General features: G+C 54.6%; 1 protein-coding gene across 1 annotated transcript; it reads left to right on the top strand.

The window, feature by feature from the left end:
* The first annotated feature begins 6,364 nt into the window (after window positions 1-6,364).
* Window positions 6,365-11,782, top strand: CDK9 (cyclin dependent kinase 9). Its single transcript, XM_084797662.1, has 7 exons — window positions 6,365-7,084; window positions 7,535-7,616; window positions 8,669-8,759; window positions 9,414-9,580; window positions 9,667-9,838; window positions 9,996-10,144; window positions 10,890-11,782. The coding sequence occupies exons 1-7, from the start codon at window positions 6,642-6,644 to the stop codon at window positions 11,253-11,255; spliced, it is 1,470 nt and encodes a 489-aa protein (XP_084653788.1). The 5' UTR covers window positions 6,365-6,641; the 3' UTR covers window positions 11,256-11,782.
* The last annotated feature ends 1,293 nt before the right edge of the window (window positions 11,783-13,075 follow it).

Below are 13,075 nucleotides of genomic sequence, written 5' to 3'. Positions count from 1 at the left end.
TCTCCAGTAATATACAGGCGTGTGCTCTGCAAACACAAACAGGTATGCCTGCGCGTGCGTGTGCGCATGCACGCGAGTTCTGCGCCCACACAGAACAAATGTAAGGAAATGAAACCCTCATGTACACCTGTAGCTGGAGGGCTGAGGGTTGGGGGTGGGTGGGTGGAGGAGCAGCACGTGTTGAGCCTGGGGAGCCACAAGGTCAAATGTAGTTCTGAAGGCTGCCACCTCTGCAGCCTCAACGACTCTCTTTAAGAGTGACATAACAAGACACACAGCCATCTGCCTGAGACTTAGCAGCCCTAGGTCTCCCTTTGCTTCTTCTGTGTGTGGGATGTGATCCTGGGTCATCCACTCGCTAAGCAAGTTCTTCTCTACCCCAGCAGCCCAGAGTGGGCAGTCATTGTTGTTTTGAGATTTTAAAACATAAAAATTAAACAAATCTGACGTAGCCCAGCCTGCCCTCAAATTCGCTCCTCCGAGTACTGGGATTATGTGTTACAGACAGCCCACTTGGCCCCGCAGATGGTGAGCAGGCCTGTGAGGTGTGCAGTCCAGGACAGATGGGTCCTGTCCTGCATCCTCCATCGGAGTCTGGTCCCCAGAGCCCAGTCACTTGGAGCTGGATGCTGCTGCTCCAACAACGGAGCACTGGAAGATGACTTCCCTGCCCCCCTGGGCCTCAGCCTCCTGTCAGGGCAGCGCTGGTGGAAGAAAGAGGTTAGGCTGACTCTCTTGATGTGGTAAAGAGGACCCCAAGGTCCTGAGAGAGAAGGGGACCCAGCCCTACGAGGTAACGGCAGCAGGGTCCTGTTTATGTAGGCCTGCGTGGGCCATTGCTCAATGGCCAAGGGAGGAAGTTTCTAGACCATTATCTTGCTTTTCCGTTCTTGTGACAAAACACCAAGACCAAGGCTGCTGATAAACGTTCACTGGGACTCGGGATTCTGGAGCCGACTCCTGGGTTGGTACCTCCTTCCCTCTCCAGGTTATTGTCAGAAGATGGGGTGCAGGGGAAACCTAGAGCCTGGAAAGAGTTGAGGGTCTTCCCGGTGGAAGTGTAGACCCCCTGGCTTCTCTCCCAGGAGACAGTTACGGTGTGACTTGGACTAATGACCTAGGCTGTGGCATCAGCTGTCCAGTCCAGTGCTGGCTTTCTGGCCAGACCAGCTCTGCAACTGCTGTGCTTGGTGGCTTCTCTGGACCTTGGTTTCCTTATCTCTGAAACGGGGATCACAGCCACCACTACATCACGGGAGAAGTCTCTGTGGCCAGCACACTGCAGCCCTCATCAAGCCCTGGCTCTGTGGGCAAGGAGTACAGTGGGCTGGGCCGGGCTGACTGTGGTAGATAGGCAGGCACATGGACTGAGTGAGACCTGGGAGGCTGAATCAGAGAGTGTCTGTTGCTATGGCACAGACGGCTTGTCAGGGCCAGGCCTGCCGTTGGCCCAGGCGCCAGGATGGTTGCTGGTGTCCCAGGGAGAATGAATGGGGCTCACTGTGGTGAGGAAGCTGTACTCAGAGCCCCCTTTGTGCCGCTTTAAGTGGCCGTTGGGAGTGCGGTCAGGGAGACCTGCTGGCTCGTGGCTGTCCTGCAGTCCCTGCACAGCCTGTCAGCCCTGACCACCTACCTAGTGCTCTCCTTCCTCCAGAGGAAGGGCTTTTGCCTACGCTTGGCCTGCAGTGCCAGGCTACACTTCCCTCCCTCTAGCCCCTGAGCCTTTTGGTTCCTTCCAGTCCCTCCAGTGCAGGATTGACTAAGGCTGCACATTGCACACACACCACCACCACCACCACTAAAGTCCTGCTTCCTGGAAACAGACTGGGTCTTCCCAGTCCATATTGGCCCTGGGGTGGGGGGGGGCTGGGGGGCTGGGGGGCTGGAGATGGGGGGAGACATGGACACACGGGCACTGTACTGTATACGTTTGCTCAGCACAGTCTATTGGTTGGCTGCCTCATATTAAAGGCAGTGTAAAAACCAAAAAAGAAAAAAAGAAAAGAAAAAAAGACATCTGGTCTGTGGTGGCACATACTTTTAATCTCAGCACTCAGGAGGCAGAGGCAAGCAGATCGCTGTGCGTTCGAGGCCAGCCTGGTCTACAAAGTGAGTCCAGACCAGCCAGGGCTACACAGAGAAACCCTGTCTCAAAAAATCCAAACAAATCCAACAAACCGAAATCAACCACACAGAAGGCAGTGTCGTGGAAAGCTACATTTCAATCTCAGCCCCACAGCTCTTTGGTTGTGTGGCCCTAGAAAGGCTACTGATACTGTTTTTTCTGTCACCTGGGACCCAGCCATAGCAGGCTCCTAAGAGAACTACAGTGACACTCAGGGAGGTGATGTGTGTCGACATGGGGCCAGGCAGAGGCAGGGAAACCAGTAGGAGCAGAACCCTCCTGACTGGATAGGGGCCACCATATTACAATCTGTTCTCTGTTCTGTGTCCCTCAACGAGTGACTGTATCCCACAGCCAACAGCAGGAACCTTCTGAGCCCTGCTTCCATTTCCCCTCCACAGACCTCAGCCGTATCCAAGCTTGGGAGAGGAAAACAGGGTCCAGGTATCTTAGACAAGTTTTCTGCTGCTGTGAGGGGACACCATGACCAGACCAAGGCAACTCTTATGAAAGACAGCATCTGACTGTAAGCTTTCTTTTAACATCCTAGCAGGGAGCGTGGTGGGCCCATGGCAGCATGCATGGCACTTGAGCAGTACCTGAGGGCTACGTCTTGATATGTAGGAAGCAGACAGAGAGACTGGACCTGGCTTGGGCTTTTTGAAACCTTGAATCCTGCTCCCAGAGACACACTTCCCCTAACCCATTTATCCCAATAGGGCCACGCCCCCTAATCCTTCTAATCTTCCCAAATAGCTCTACTCACTGTTGATTAAGCTTCAAATATATAGAGGACAATCTCTTTTTTTGTTTTGTTTTGTTCTGTTTTTTTTTTCTTTTCAGACAGGTTTCTCAGGGTAGCTCTGGCTGTCCTGAAACTGGCTCTGTAGACCAGGCTAGCCTCGATCTCACTGAGATCCATCAGCCTTTGCCTCCTGAGTGCTGGGATTAAAGGTGTGCACCGCCACTGCTGCCAAGCTATGGAGGCTATTCTTATTCAAAACACTATCCTAGGTAAGGTCAAAAACTGGAATTCAGCTACTGGCCAGGCGCCTTTAATCCCAGCACTCTGGAGGTAAAGACAGGCAGATCTTTGTTAGTTCAAAGCCAGCCTAGAAAAGCACTCTAATCGCCGGGCTTGGTGGCACACACCTTTAATTGCCAGCACTTGGGAGGCAGAGGCGGGTGGATCTCTGTGAGTTCGAGGCTAGCCTGGTCTACAAAGGAGTCCAGGATGGCCAAGGCTACACAGAGAAACCCTGTCTCGAAAAAAACAAAACAAAAAAGATAGGTTCTTACTATGCTGCTATGGCTAGCCTGTGTAGACCAGACTGACCTCAGCCTCATATTCACCTGTCTCTGCCTGCTGAGTGCTGGGATTGTGTGCTGCCACGCCTGGCTTTGTTTTTTCATTTTTAGACAAGGTCTCACCGAGATTCTGAACTGGCCTTGAATTTGCTTGTCTTTAGCCCAGACAAGCCCTGCACTTAAAACTTTGCCATTTCAGTCTCCTTAGCTGTTAACTGGCTAAGAAGAGACTCCCTTGGCGTGTCATCAGCCAGCCAGCCAGTAGATGTTGACTGAGGCTGGGTCTCACGCTGGGCCGTGGTGGTTTTGGCAATCCACAGGAAGCAGGTAATGTTTGCAGACAACAAAGCGGAAGCCAAAGTGGCTTCGAAATGGCTAATTTCTCTCCGGTTCCCATCTGGATTTACCGGTTAGGGAGAACCAGGGCTCCAGAACTGGGCAGCCTTCCAAAGCTTCCCAGAGCACCCTTGCCTCCCCTGTGGAGGGCTGAGGGCCCAAGGCCCAGAGGGGAAGTGACTGGAAGATGTCAGGGCTCTTGCTTGGGGGCAGAGGTGACAACATCACAGGAAACACTGCTGCTGCTAAAGCCTCTGCCCACAGGAAGTGACTTAGGGAGGACTCATGGGAAACAAGCACCTGCTAGAACCTAAACATTTGATAGCAGCATCCATATAAGCCCATGAAACCCCCTGACGTCAGTGCTCCCATTACAACCACGTCTCCCACCAACACCAAGGTCCATTCTGGAGTCTTGCCCTGGTTTCATGCTGAAGCCAGATTGGAAGGGACCTTGGCATAAAGGAAGTGTTTGGAGCTTATGACAAACTTACCTGGTTCAAAACTAGTGTGGCCACTGGCTGGCCGTGTGACCACGGCCCAATAATTGCACCTCAGAGTGTCAGGGTCCTTATGTGTACAGTGGCCCCCTGCATATGGCTGACAAGAAAAATAGCTCCCACACAGGACTAAGTGTAGGGCTTAGCCACTTTCTTTCTATAATTGTAATTACTGCAATTACTCTCATCTTCTTACCCCTGACTCCCTCCCCCCTCCCCCCCTACCCCCCACCCCATATTCCCCCCTCTCCCGGCCGCCCGCCCCACTCTACCTCTTGTTTCACATAAGCAATAATATCCACCCAGGCAGTAGGTTCCAGGTCACTCTCTGACATGTGGCTTGATTCCCTAAAGGTCTGTCTGGCTCTATGGAGTGTCTTGAAAACCCTTCTCACAGCAGGTACTCCTGGGACACCTGGGTCACCGAAGAAACCATCCCTCCTTCCAGACACTGTGGGGTAAAACCAGAAAGCTCTGCAGGGCACAGTGAAACCTGGAGCCTGATCAAGAGGAAGGCTTTGCGTTTAAGGGTTAGCCTGGGCTACTCGGCTACTCGGCTACTCGGTGAGCACCAGACAAGCCAGGACAGTATACCAAGAGATGGACAGGCTTCCTGCGGCTGACACTGGGAAGTGGGGGCGTTTATGAGGATCACAGCTGGGGAGCGGGAGCGCTTTGGGAAACTGGGAGACAGCAGGCAGCTTCCAGGACCAAACAGGCCAGGAGGTAAACGCTGGTTAAGAGTCCCAGTGTCCCCGCTCAGAATCTCAAGACAGACTGCAGAGCGATGTGGAGATAGGCGGTGGTGAAGCTAGGCTGGGGGAAGCAGGACCATCCTTTGGAGGGGGTGTTGACAAATAGGAAGGGACAGGATGGGACAGGCTGAGAAGACAGCTTTACTGGTTTGCTTCTGGAGGCTCCCTGAGACAGGGAGATGAGGATGCGGAAGCAGATTACTGGAAGGGTCACAGGGTGAACACCCGGTGTCCAACCTGCGTAAGGACAGCGGGCCTCAAACGCACTGGCCAGAGCCAGCCTTGTCACTGTGCCACCATGAGAAGACAACCTCTGATTTCTAAGTTGCAATTTCTTCTGTAAAATGGATTAGTGAACATGGTTCAGGATTCAACCGAATGTGCAGCATTTCTTTTTCTTTTCTTTATGTAGTGTGTATGTACGTGTGCATATGTTTTGTTTTGTTTTTTGGAGACAGTGTTTCTCTGTGTAACATCCCTGGCTGTCCTGGAACTCGCTCTGTAGACCAGGCTGTCCTCGAACTCAGAGCTCCACCTGCCTCTGCCTCCAGCATGCTGAGATTAAAGTGTGAGCTACCACTGGCCGGCTGCAGCTCAGTATTTCCAAGGCAAATAGGAGTGCTGGATTAATGTTAACTTTGGAGGTGCCTCCCCTCATCCGTCCCCTCCCCGCGTGCCCCCCCCCCCGCCCCGCGCACTAGACACCTGCCTGTGGCGCCCTGCCTCGTGCCTCAGTTTACCTCCCCTCCAACGCCAGCTGCTACTGATTGCCCCTTCTTCCTGAGCTGGGACTGTGCTCCCAAAGTTAACTAACCCAGGGCTGACCGACCAGCTCTGGCGCAGCTCTGTGAAGGAGCTCATCCCTGCCTTCCTGACAACACAGGATCCAGGGTTTAGGCCTGAGCGCCGCTCGCTCGCCGCCTCCAGTGTCGCCGCGCCCCCTGGCGGCCGTCAGTTGCCATGTCAACGGCGAGTGACTGAGACGACGGAGGTGGCAGCGGGGGCAGTTCTCTCTTCCCAGGGCCTCTGGCCGCTCCCGCGGCATCTCCCGCCTTCGCTTCGTCGGGAAGCACAGTCCTAGCTCGGGAAGAAGGGGCATTCTGTAGCAGCTGGCGTTGGGCGGGGGGGTTGGGTAAACTGAGGCACGCGGAAGGGCGCCGCAGGCAGGTGTCTAGTGCGGGGCCCCACCTCCAAAGGCAGAGGAGGGGCTGTCAGCAGTGACGCGCCTAGGGCGGACGCTAGACTGGGAGCGGGCGGGCGGGCGGGAGGCGGCGGCGGCAGGTGCGGCCGCGGAGGGTGGGAGGAGGAGGGAGGGGGCGGGCGGAGGGGGAGGGGAGGCCAGGACGGGCACCTCCCCCTTTATAACGCGCCCCCTCCCGGGCTCTCGGGCCGCCTCCTCGTCTGCTCTTCCAATCTCGCCCCCTTGCCCGGCCGCCCCGGGCCGGGCTTGGCCAGGGAGCCTCCGCCCCCAGGCCTTCCCCACCCCCCCCCCCACCCAGCGCCCCGCGCAGCCCGGCGGAGGCGGCGCCGTCGGAGGAGGAGGAGCAGGGCACTGCGGCTGGCCCCGGATCGGGAGCCAGAGAGGCAGCAGCTTCGGCAGCAGCGCGGCCCGGGCCAATGCAGCGGGACGCACCGCCGCGAGCCCCAGCCCCAGCGCCACGGCTCCCTGCGCCCTCGGTCGGGACCGCCAACAGCACTGGCGGCGGCGGAGGCGGGGGCAGTGGCGGCGGCGGAGGCTCCTCTGCAGCTCCGGCTCCCCCTGGCCTCCCGGGAACTACAAGTCCCAGGGGGCCTGGCGGCGGGCGGAGACCGGAAGAGGTGGGCTCTGCACCTCGAGGCCGGAAGTGGCCTTGGAGGCGGAAGTGGCGCGGCCGCGGAGGGGCCTGGAGTGTGGCGGGACCGGGAGCGGCGGGAGCTGCGGCTGGGGGTGGCGGCGGCGGCGGCGGCGGCGGCGCGTTGGAGGCGGCCATGGCCAAGCAGTACGACTCGGTGGAATGCCCGTTTTGCGATGAAGTCACCAAATACGAGAAACTTGCCAAGATCGGCCAAGGCACATTCGGGTAAGATTAGGCCGCGTGGGGCCAGGAGCCCAGGACCTGCGCTTTCTAGGGTCCACGTCGGGTCGCCCGGGCTCGGGCCGTGACGGTCCGGTAGCTTCTATTCCCTTGCTTGTTAGCTGTCTCACTTAGGCCGCGCCGCCGCCGCCGGTCCCGGCCTTACGGAGCCGATTGGCGGGGAGGAGCCTGAGGCCCGGCATGGGGGTGGGGTAGGTTTGCGGGTGGTGCTCAGAATGGGAGCGGAATCCCTGGGGAGAGGAGCAGGGGCTGAGGCGGGGAGCGCAGGGCCTGGGAGAGGGAGACAGAAAACACGTGGTCCGGAGTTAGCGGTGCACCGGCGTCCCGGGGCCGCGCCCCGTGGTGTCTGGTCTCTCGCTGTCCCTCCTCGCATGGGGGAGGGGCGGGCCCTGCGGAAATGCCTGATGGGTCTCTCGGGTCTTTCTCTACCTGCAGGGAAGTGTTTAAAGCCAAGCACCGTCAGACGGGCCAGAAGGTGGCTCTGAAGAAAGTGTTGATGGAGAATGAAAAGGAAGGGGTGAGTAATGTGGTCCACTGAGCAAGCCTTCCAACCTGTGTTGGGTCTGTGTGTGCCCCCACCTCTGCCCCCCTCTCGCCACTGCGGTTTTCAAAGGCTTTTGTGCTGAGATTCCACCCAGTATTTTTTTTTCAGTTTTACCTGTAACAAGGAATTTGGATTTCTACTTAGATTTTCCAGTGTTAAAAAGCATAGTTTGGTCGGAAGCCAAGTGAGGGAGCCTAAACTTTGCATGAAGTGGACCTTGATTCTAGAAGTTAAACCTTTTAAACAGCTTCAGTTTAGCATTTAATTTTGTTTTGTATGAAGAGACAGTTCGTGCACTTTAAAGAGGTTTAAAAGTAGTAAGGAAAAAACTGTGTATGGATGTTTTGGTTTTGGGCGTGTGCGTGCGTGTGTTTGTGTTTTCCCCTGAAATGGTGTCTCTACGTGAATTTTGTTTGTTTGATGCAAGATCTCTGTGTAGCCCCTACTGTCCTGGAGCTCACTGTGTGATCCAGACTGGCCACAGTCTCACAGAAGTCCAACTGCCTCAGCCTCCTGAGTGCTGAGTTACAGGGGTCTGAGTCACACCTGGCCATGGCCAGTGTTAGCCATTCAGCTAGCTCCAGCCCCAGGGGATCTTGACCCACAAGTGTTAGTGCCAAAGACTGTGCCTGTCTGAATCCTTTAAAATGACATGCAGGCCTATACTACAATTCCAGCACTCAGGAAATAGGCCGAGGGATAAGAATGGGTCACAAACAAGTTCAAGGCCAGCCTGGTCTAGATTGCAGAATCTTGCAGCTCCTTGAGATGTGCACTTATTTGATATAAGTGTGATTTTTTTTCTCTCTCTCAATCTCAGCTAACCCTGCTGGCCTTGAACTTGGGGGCAGTTCTGGTAGCTCTGTCTGACTCCCGAGTACTGGGATTGAATTCCACACAGGAGCCACACTAGCACCTGCCTTTCTGTCTCTGTCCCTTAGTATAGACCTCAACCCCATCCCCTGACAGTTGTTTGGTCTGTTGCACTCTCAGTTTTGACCACTTCCTCTCTTTCTCCTTTTTAGTTCCCCATCACAGCCTTGCGGGAAATTAAGATTCTGCAGCTCCTAAAACACGAGAATGTGGTCAACCTAATTGAGATTTGCCGGACCAAAGGTGTGTTGCTTGGCTTTTGGGAGCAAATAAGGCTTTAAGGCTTTGCTTTCACCCCTAAGGTGGCTGTGACTCAGGCTTATCACACAGCTTTCTCTGTTTTTTGTTTTGTTTTTGTTGTTGGGCTGTTTGTTTTTTGTTTTTGTTTTTTAATATTTTTTATTTAAATTTATGTACATTGGTGTGAGGGTGTCAAATCTTGGAGTTACAGACAGTTGTGAGCTGCCATGTGGGTGCTGGGAATTGAACCCGGGACCTTTGGAAAAGCAGACGGTGCTCTTAATCACTGAGCCAACTCTGCAGCCCCTTGTTTTGTTTTTTTTTGTTTGTTTGTTTGTTTTGGTTGCTGTTACTGGTTTTGGTTTGAGACAGGGTTTGTCTGTGTAGCCCTGGCTAGTCTGGACTCACTTTGTAGGCCAGGCTGGCCTTGAACTCACTGAGATCCCCCTGCCTCGCTGAGTGCTGGGATTAAAGCCGTGTGCCACCACCTCCTGTATCCTTTGGTCTTTCTTCATTGGAACTGGTGCTTTTTATGTGGACACTCATAAGTGTCTGTGGGTTGGAGGGTTGGTAGCTAGGTGTGGAAAAAGGTGGGTCTAGGTCTTTGACTTACTGTTCTCCCCCTCCCCCTCCCCCTCCCTGCCTGTTCTGTATCAGCTTCCCCCTATAACCGTTGCAAGGGCAGTATCTATCTGGTGTTTGACTTCTGTGAGCATGACCTTGCTGGGCTGCTGAGCAATGTGCTAGTCAAGTTCACACTGTCCGAGATCAAGAGGGTGATGCAGATGCTGCTGAACGGCCTCTACTACATCCACAGGAACAAGGTGCGCGCTGAGGGTGGGCTTGCTCTTACTGCTGTGGACTAAGGACCCTGGGAAACCTAACCGCGCTCTGTGTGTCCTCCCTGCAGATTCTGCACAGGGACATGAAGGCTGCCAATGTGCTCATCACCCGGGATGGGGTTCTAAAGCTGGCCGACTTTGGGCTGGCCCGTGCGTTCAGTCTAGCCAAGAATAGCCAGCCCAACCGCTACACCAACCGTGTGGTGACACTGTGGTACAGGCCTCCGGAGCTGTTGCTCGGTGAGGACTCCCGAGCGGGCAGAGGGGGTCAGGGGCCGGGTACCTACCTGGCCACAGCCCCCATTGCCGGGGGCCTCTTGAGCCGTCAGCCCTGGGACATTGAGTCTCAGGAGGCCCTTGGGCTTAAGGGGCCCTCCTGGTACACTCTTCTCCTCAGGAGAGCGGGACTACGGCCCGCCCATTGACCTGTGGGGTGCTGGGTGCATCATGGCCGAGATGTGGACTCGCAGCCCCATCATGCAGGGTAACACAGAGCAGCACCAACTTGCCCTCATCAGCCAGCTCTGTGGCTCCATCACTCCAGAGGTGAGTAACCAGCTGAGTGGTCCTAGGGTGCTGAGAACCAGCTCCCTCTGGCCAGCTGTGGAGAGTGATGTCCTTTCTGGAGAGGCTAGTTGATGGAGGGAGGCATAGGTCCGCTGTTCACAGCCCTGTGGGCTCTTATCACTCCTAAGCCTGTTGTGTTAGCTCTGTTGCTGGGACAGAGGCTCTGAGGAAAACAAAGGCTCCAAGGATTGCTTTTGTTCAGAGGCTTCAGCCTGTGGTGGTTTAGCCTTTGCTTTGCTGCTGAGATGCTGCTGAGGGTCATAACTGAAAGTTCACTTGAGAGCAGGGGTGTGGTCATGGCAGTGAGGAAGCAGGAGAGTGGGGACCAGTGTGTAGCTCTGTGGTGGTGACTGGCTTAACACCAGGGGCCTCAGCACACAAACATGCCCCATGGATACTTGTCCCATTGTGTCCCACCTCCTCCCGGAAGCACCACCAGCGGGAGACCAGGCTTCAGCATGTGAACCCTCAGAGGCAAGTTGAAGGGGTTTTTTGTAAAGTAGGAATGTGCCTGACCAGGGGCTGGCACATTTATCCCTCGTGGTTTGTATAAAGTGTCCAGCCACAATAGTGTGCTACATCTGGTGACTGTCGCTTTCATCTTTAAGTCATTGGATTCTCTTTAGGGTGGGGGAACTGAGCAAGCCTCTGGGAGAAGACAAGCCCCTGGTGTTTGAGGTAGGCTTTCTTCCTTCCAACTCTGTTCTCTCAACACCTCTCTCAGGTGTGGCCAAATGTGGACAAGTACGAGCTGTTTGAAAAGCTGGAGCTGGTCAAGGGCCAGAAGCGGAAGGTGAAGGACCGACTGAAGGCCTATGTCCGGGATCCCTACGCTCTGGACCTCATCGACAAGCTGCTGGTGCTGGACCCCGCACAGCGAATCGACAGTGATGACGCCCTCAACCATGACTTCTTCTGGTCGGACCCCATGCCCTCGGACCTCAAGGGCATGCTGTCTACTCACTTGACGTCTATGTTTGAGTACCTGGCACCGCCACGGCGAAAGGGCAGCCAGATCACCCAGCAGTCCACCAACCAGAGCCGAAATCCAGCTACTACCAACCAGACGGAATTTGAGCGTGTCTTCTGAGACAGGTGCTCTCCTTAGGTTGGTGGGGATTGCTTCCTCTGCTACGTGGCTTTCGTGGAACATGTCACATGACGGGACGCTTGAGATTTTTCCCCTCCAGTACATAACATATTTACTCCCCACCCTGGGCACTGGAACAGCTGCCTCAGTAGACTGGAGTAGAGTGCTGACTCACGACCTGGGAGGTGCTGGGGCTGTCCCCTGTGCCCCTCTCTGGAGAGTCTCAGCTTGAATAGGAAGTGACGTGGGGAAGGCTTGCCCACTGTGACTTTCTAAGAACTCTTTGCGTGATGGGTGGAGGGCACAGGTCCCTCACCATCCCCAGCCCTTCCTTGAGATGAGAAATTTGAGGGGCAGAGGCACCTCGGAAATGGGCTACTTTGGGCCTAGACCTCAGGAGCATGGGGCTGATGAGAACTCTTGGTTTCCTCAGAAGGAGATTTTTATTGTGTTTTGTTCAGTTCAGAGATATTCCTAGATGCAGTTTGATTGGTTAAATTAAAAGTTGATATTTTTTTTCCAGTAAATGGCTGTATTTTTTGCGTTTAGACCCTTCTCCACCTGTTGTCCTATAGCTAGAAGTTAGAATTTGGTCAGTCGGGATGCTGTCTTTATTTTTATTTATTTATTTTTTTTACCCACCTGTTTGGGTTTTTGCTCTCCACTCCTCCTGGGTACCTCCCACTGCACCTGTCACACCCCCGAGGGCCGATCCATAGTGCCCTTGTCCTGCACTTGGTGGTTGGGAAGTGTCTAGTGAGCTGCAAGGCCAGGCTACTCTGGCTCAAAGATTCCTGAGCAGAGCACGGCAAGATTTTAAGTCATTGGAGTGACGGGAGTAGCATGGGTCAGGGTGACGGTGAGGACAGGAGGGGCCAACAGTGTGGAAGTGGGGTCATTGAGGCCACAGAGTGGGGATCCTTAGAGGACTGGCCTATTTGGTGCCAGGTTTCCTTAAGAGTTTGGTAGCAGCACAACAGCTGCCTGAGAAGGACAATGTTAGGCCATCTGCTCTGGGAGCTGCGTGTCGAGAGTTGAAGGTGGGTTGGCAGAGTTGCTTCCTGCTGGAGGTTCTCTGGGACCCTGGATCTCAGGTCTCCCCAGACTCTGGTAGCTGATAGAATACTTGGCCTGTGTTTTCTGTTTTGTTTTGGTTTGTTTTCCTTTGCATGACTACACCTATGTGCACGCCTGGTGCCCAGGGCAGCCAGAAGAGGGAGTCCCCTGAGTCAAGGGCTGGGAATTGAACCCGGCTCCTTTGGAAGAACAGCTAGAGCTCTTACCCACTGAGCCATCCCTCAGCCCTTTGTCTCAGAACTTCGGATCTCCCTGCTTCCCTGTCTCAGGAGTTGGGGGTTACAGGTGAACACCACCACTTACCTCGGCAATCTTGGTTCTGACCCATCCCTCAGCGTCTTCCTTCCTTTGTTTGAGTATGTGTGAGGATGTCTGATGTTGGGTTTAGGACCCAGTGTGACCCTCCTTAAGCAGCCAGGTCTGCAGAGACCCTCTTTGCATACGTGAGGCCACATTCCTAGGGTATGACGGGGGCAAGACATCGTTCAACCCAGTGTAACTAACAATTAGAGCAGTCCTGTGGCTGCTAACATGAAGGTGGACTAATAGAGCTGTCCCACTTCAGGATATTTTCCCTCAAGTATTAAAGGGACTCAACCCTGGGCCAGAGATTGGACCCAAGGCTGGGCAGCTACCACTGAAAGTTTCTTATAAGTCGTTCCGTATAATAGATCTGTTATTGGATTCAATCCTCACCTCACCACAACCTACATGACTTTATCCATACCAGCATTCATTTTCTG

This window comes from Acomys minous (assembly GCF_964271855.1).
Source record: "Acomys minous genome assembly, chromosome: 10".
NCBI lineage: Eukaryota > Metazoa > Chordata > Mammalia > Rodentia > Muridae > Acomys > Acomys minous.
The sequence above is the reverse complement of the archived record's forward strand: the minus strand, read 5'-3'. Positions and strand labels throughout refer to the sequence as shown.

Bases quoted from the DNA above. Each gene is read 5' to 3' on its own strand.
- CDK9 (XM_084797662.1), top strand. From the start codon at position 6,642: ATGCAGCGGGACGCACCGCCGCGAGCCCCAGCCCCAGCGCCACGGCTC. The intron at 8,760-9,413 runs GTGTGTTGCTTG...GTTCTGTATCAG, and splicing joins TGAGATTTGCCGGACCAAAG to CTTCCCCCTATAACCGTTGC. The intron at 9,581-9,666 runs GTGCGCGCTGAG...TCCTCCCTGCAG, and splicing joins ACTACATCCACAGGAACAAG to ATTCTGCACAGGGACATGAA.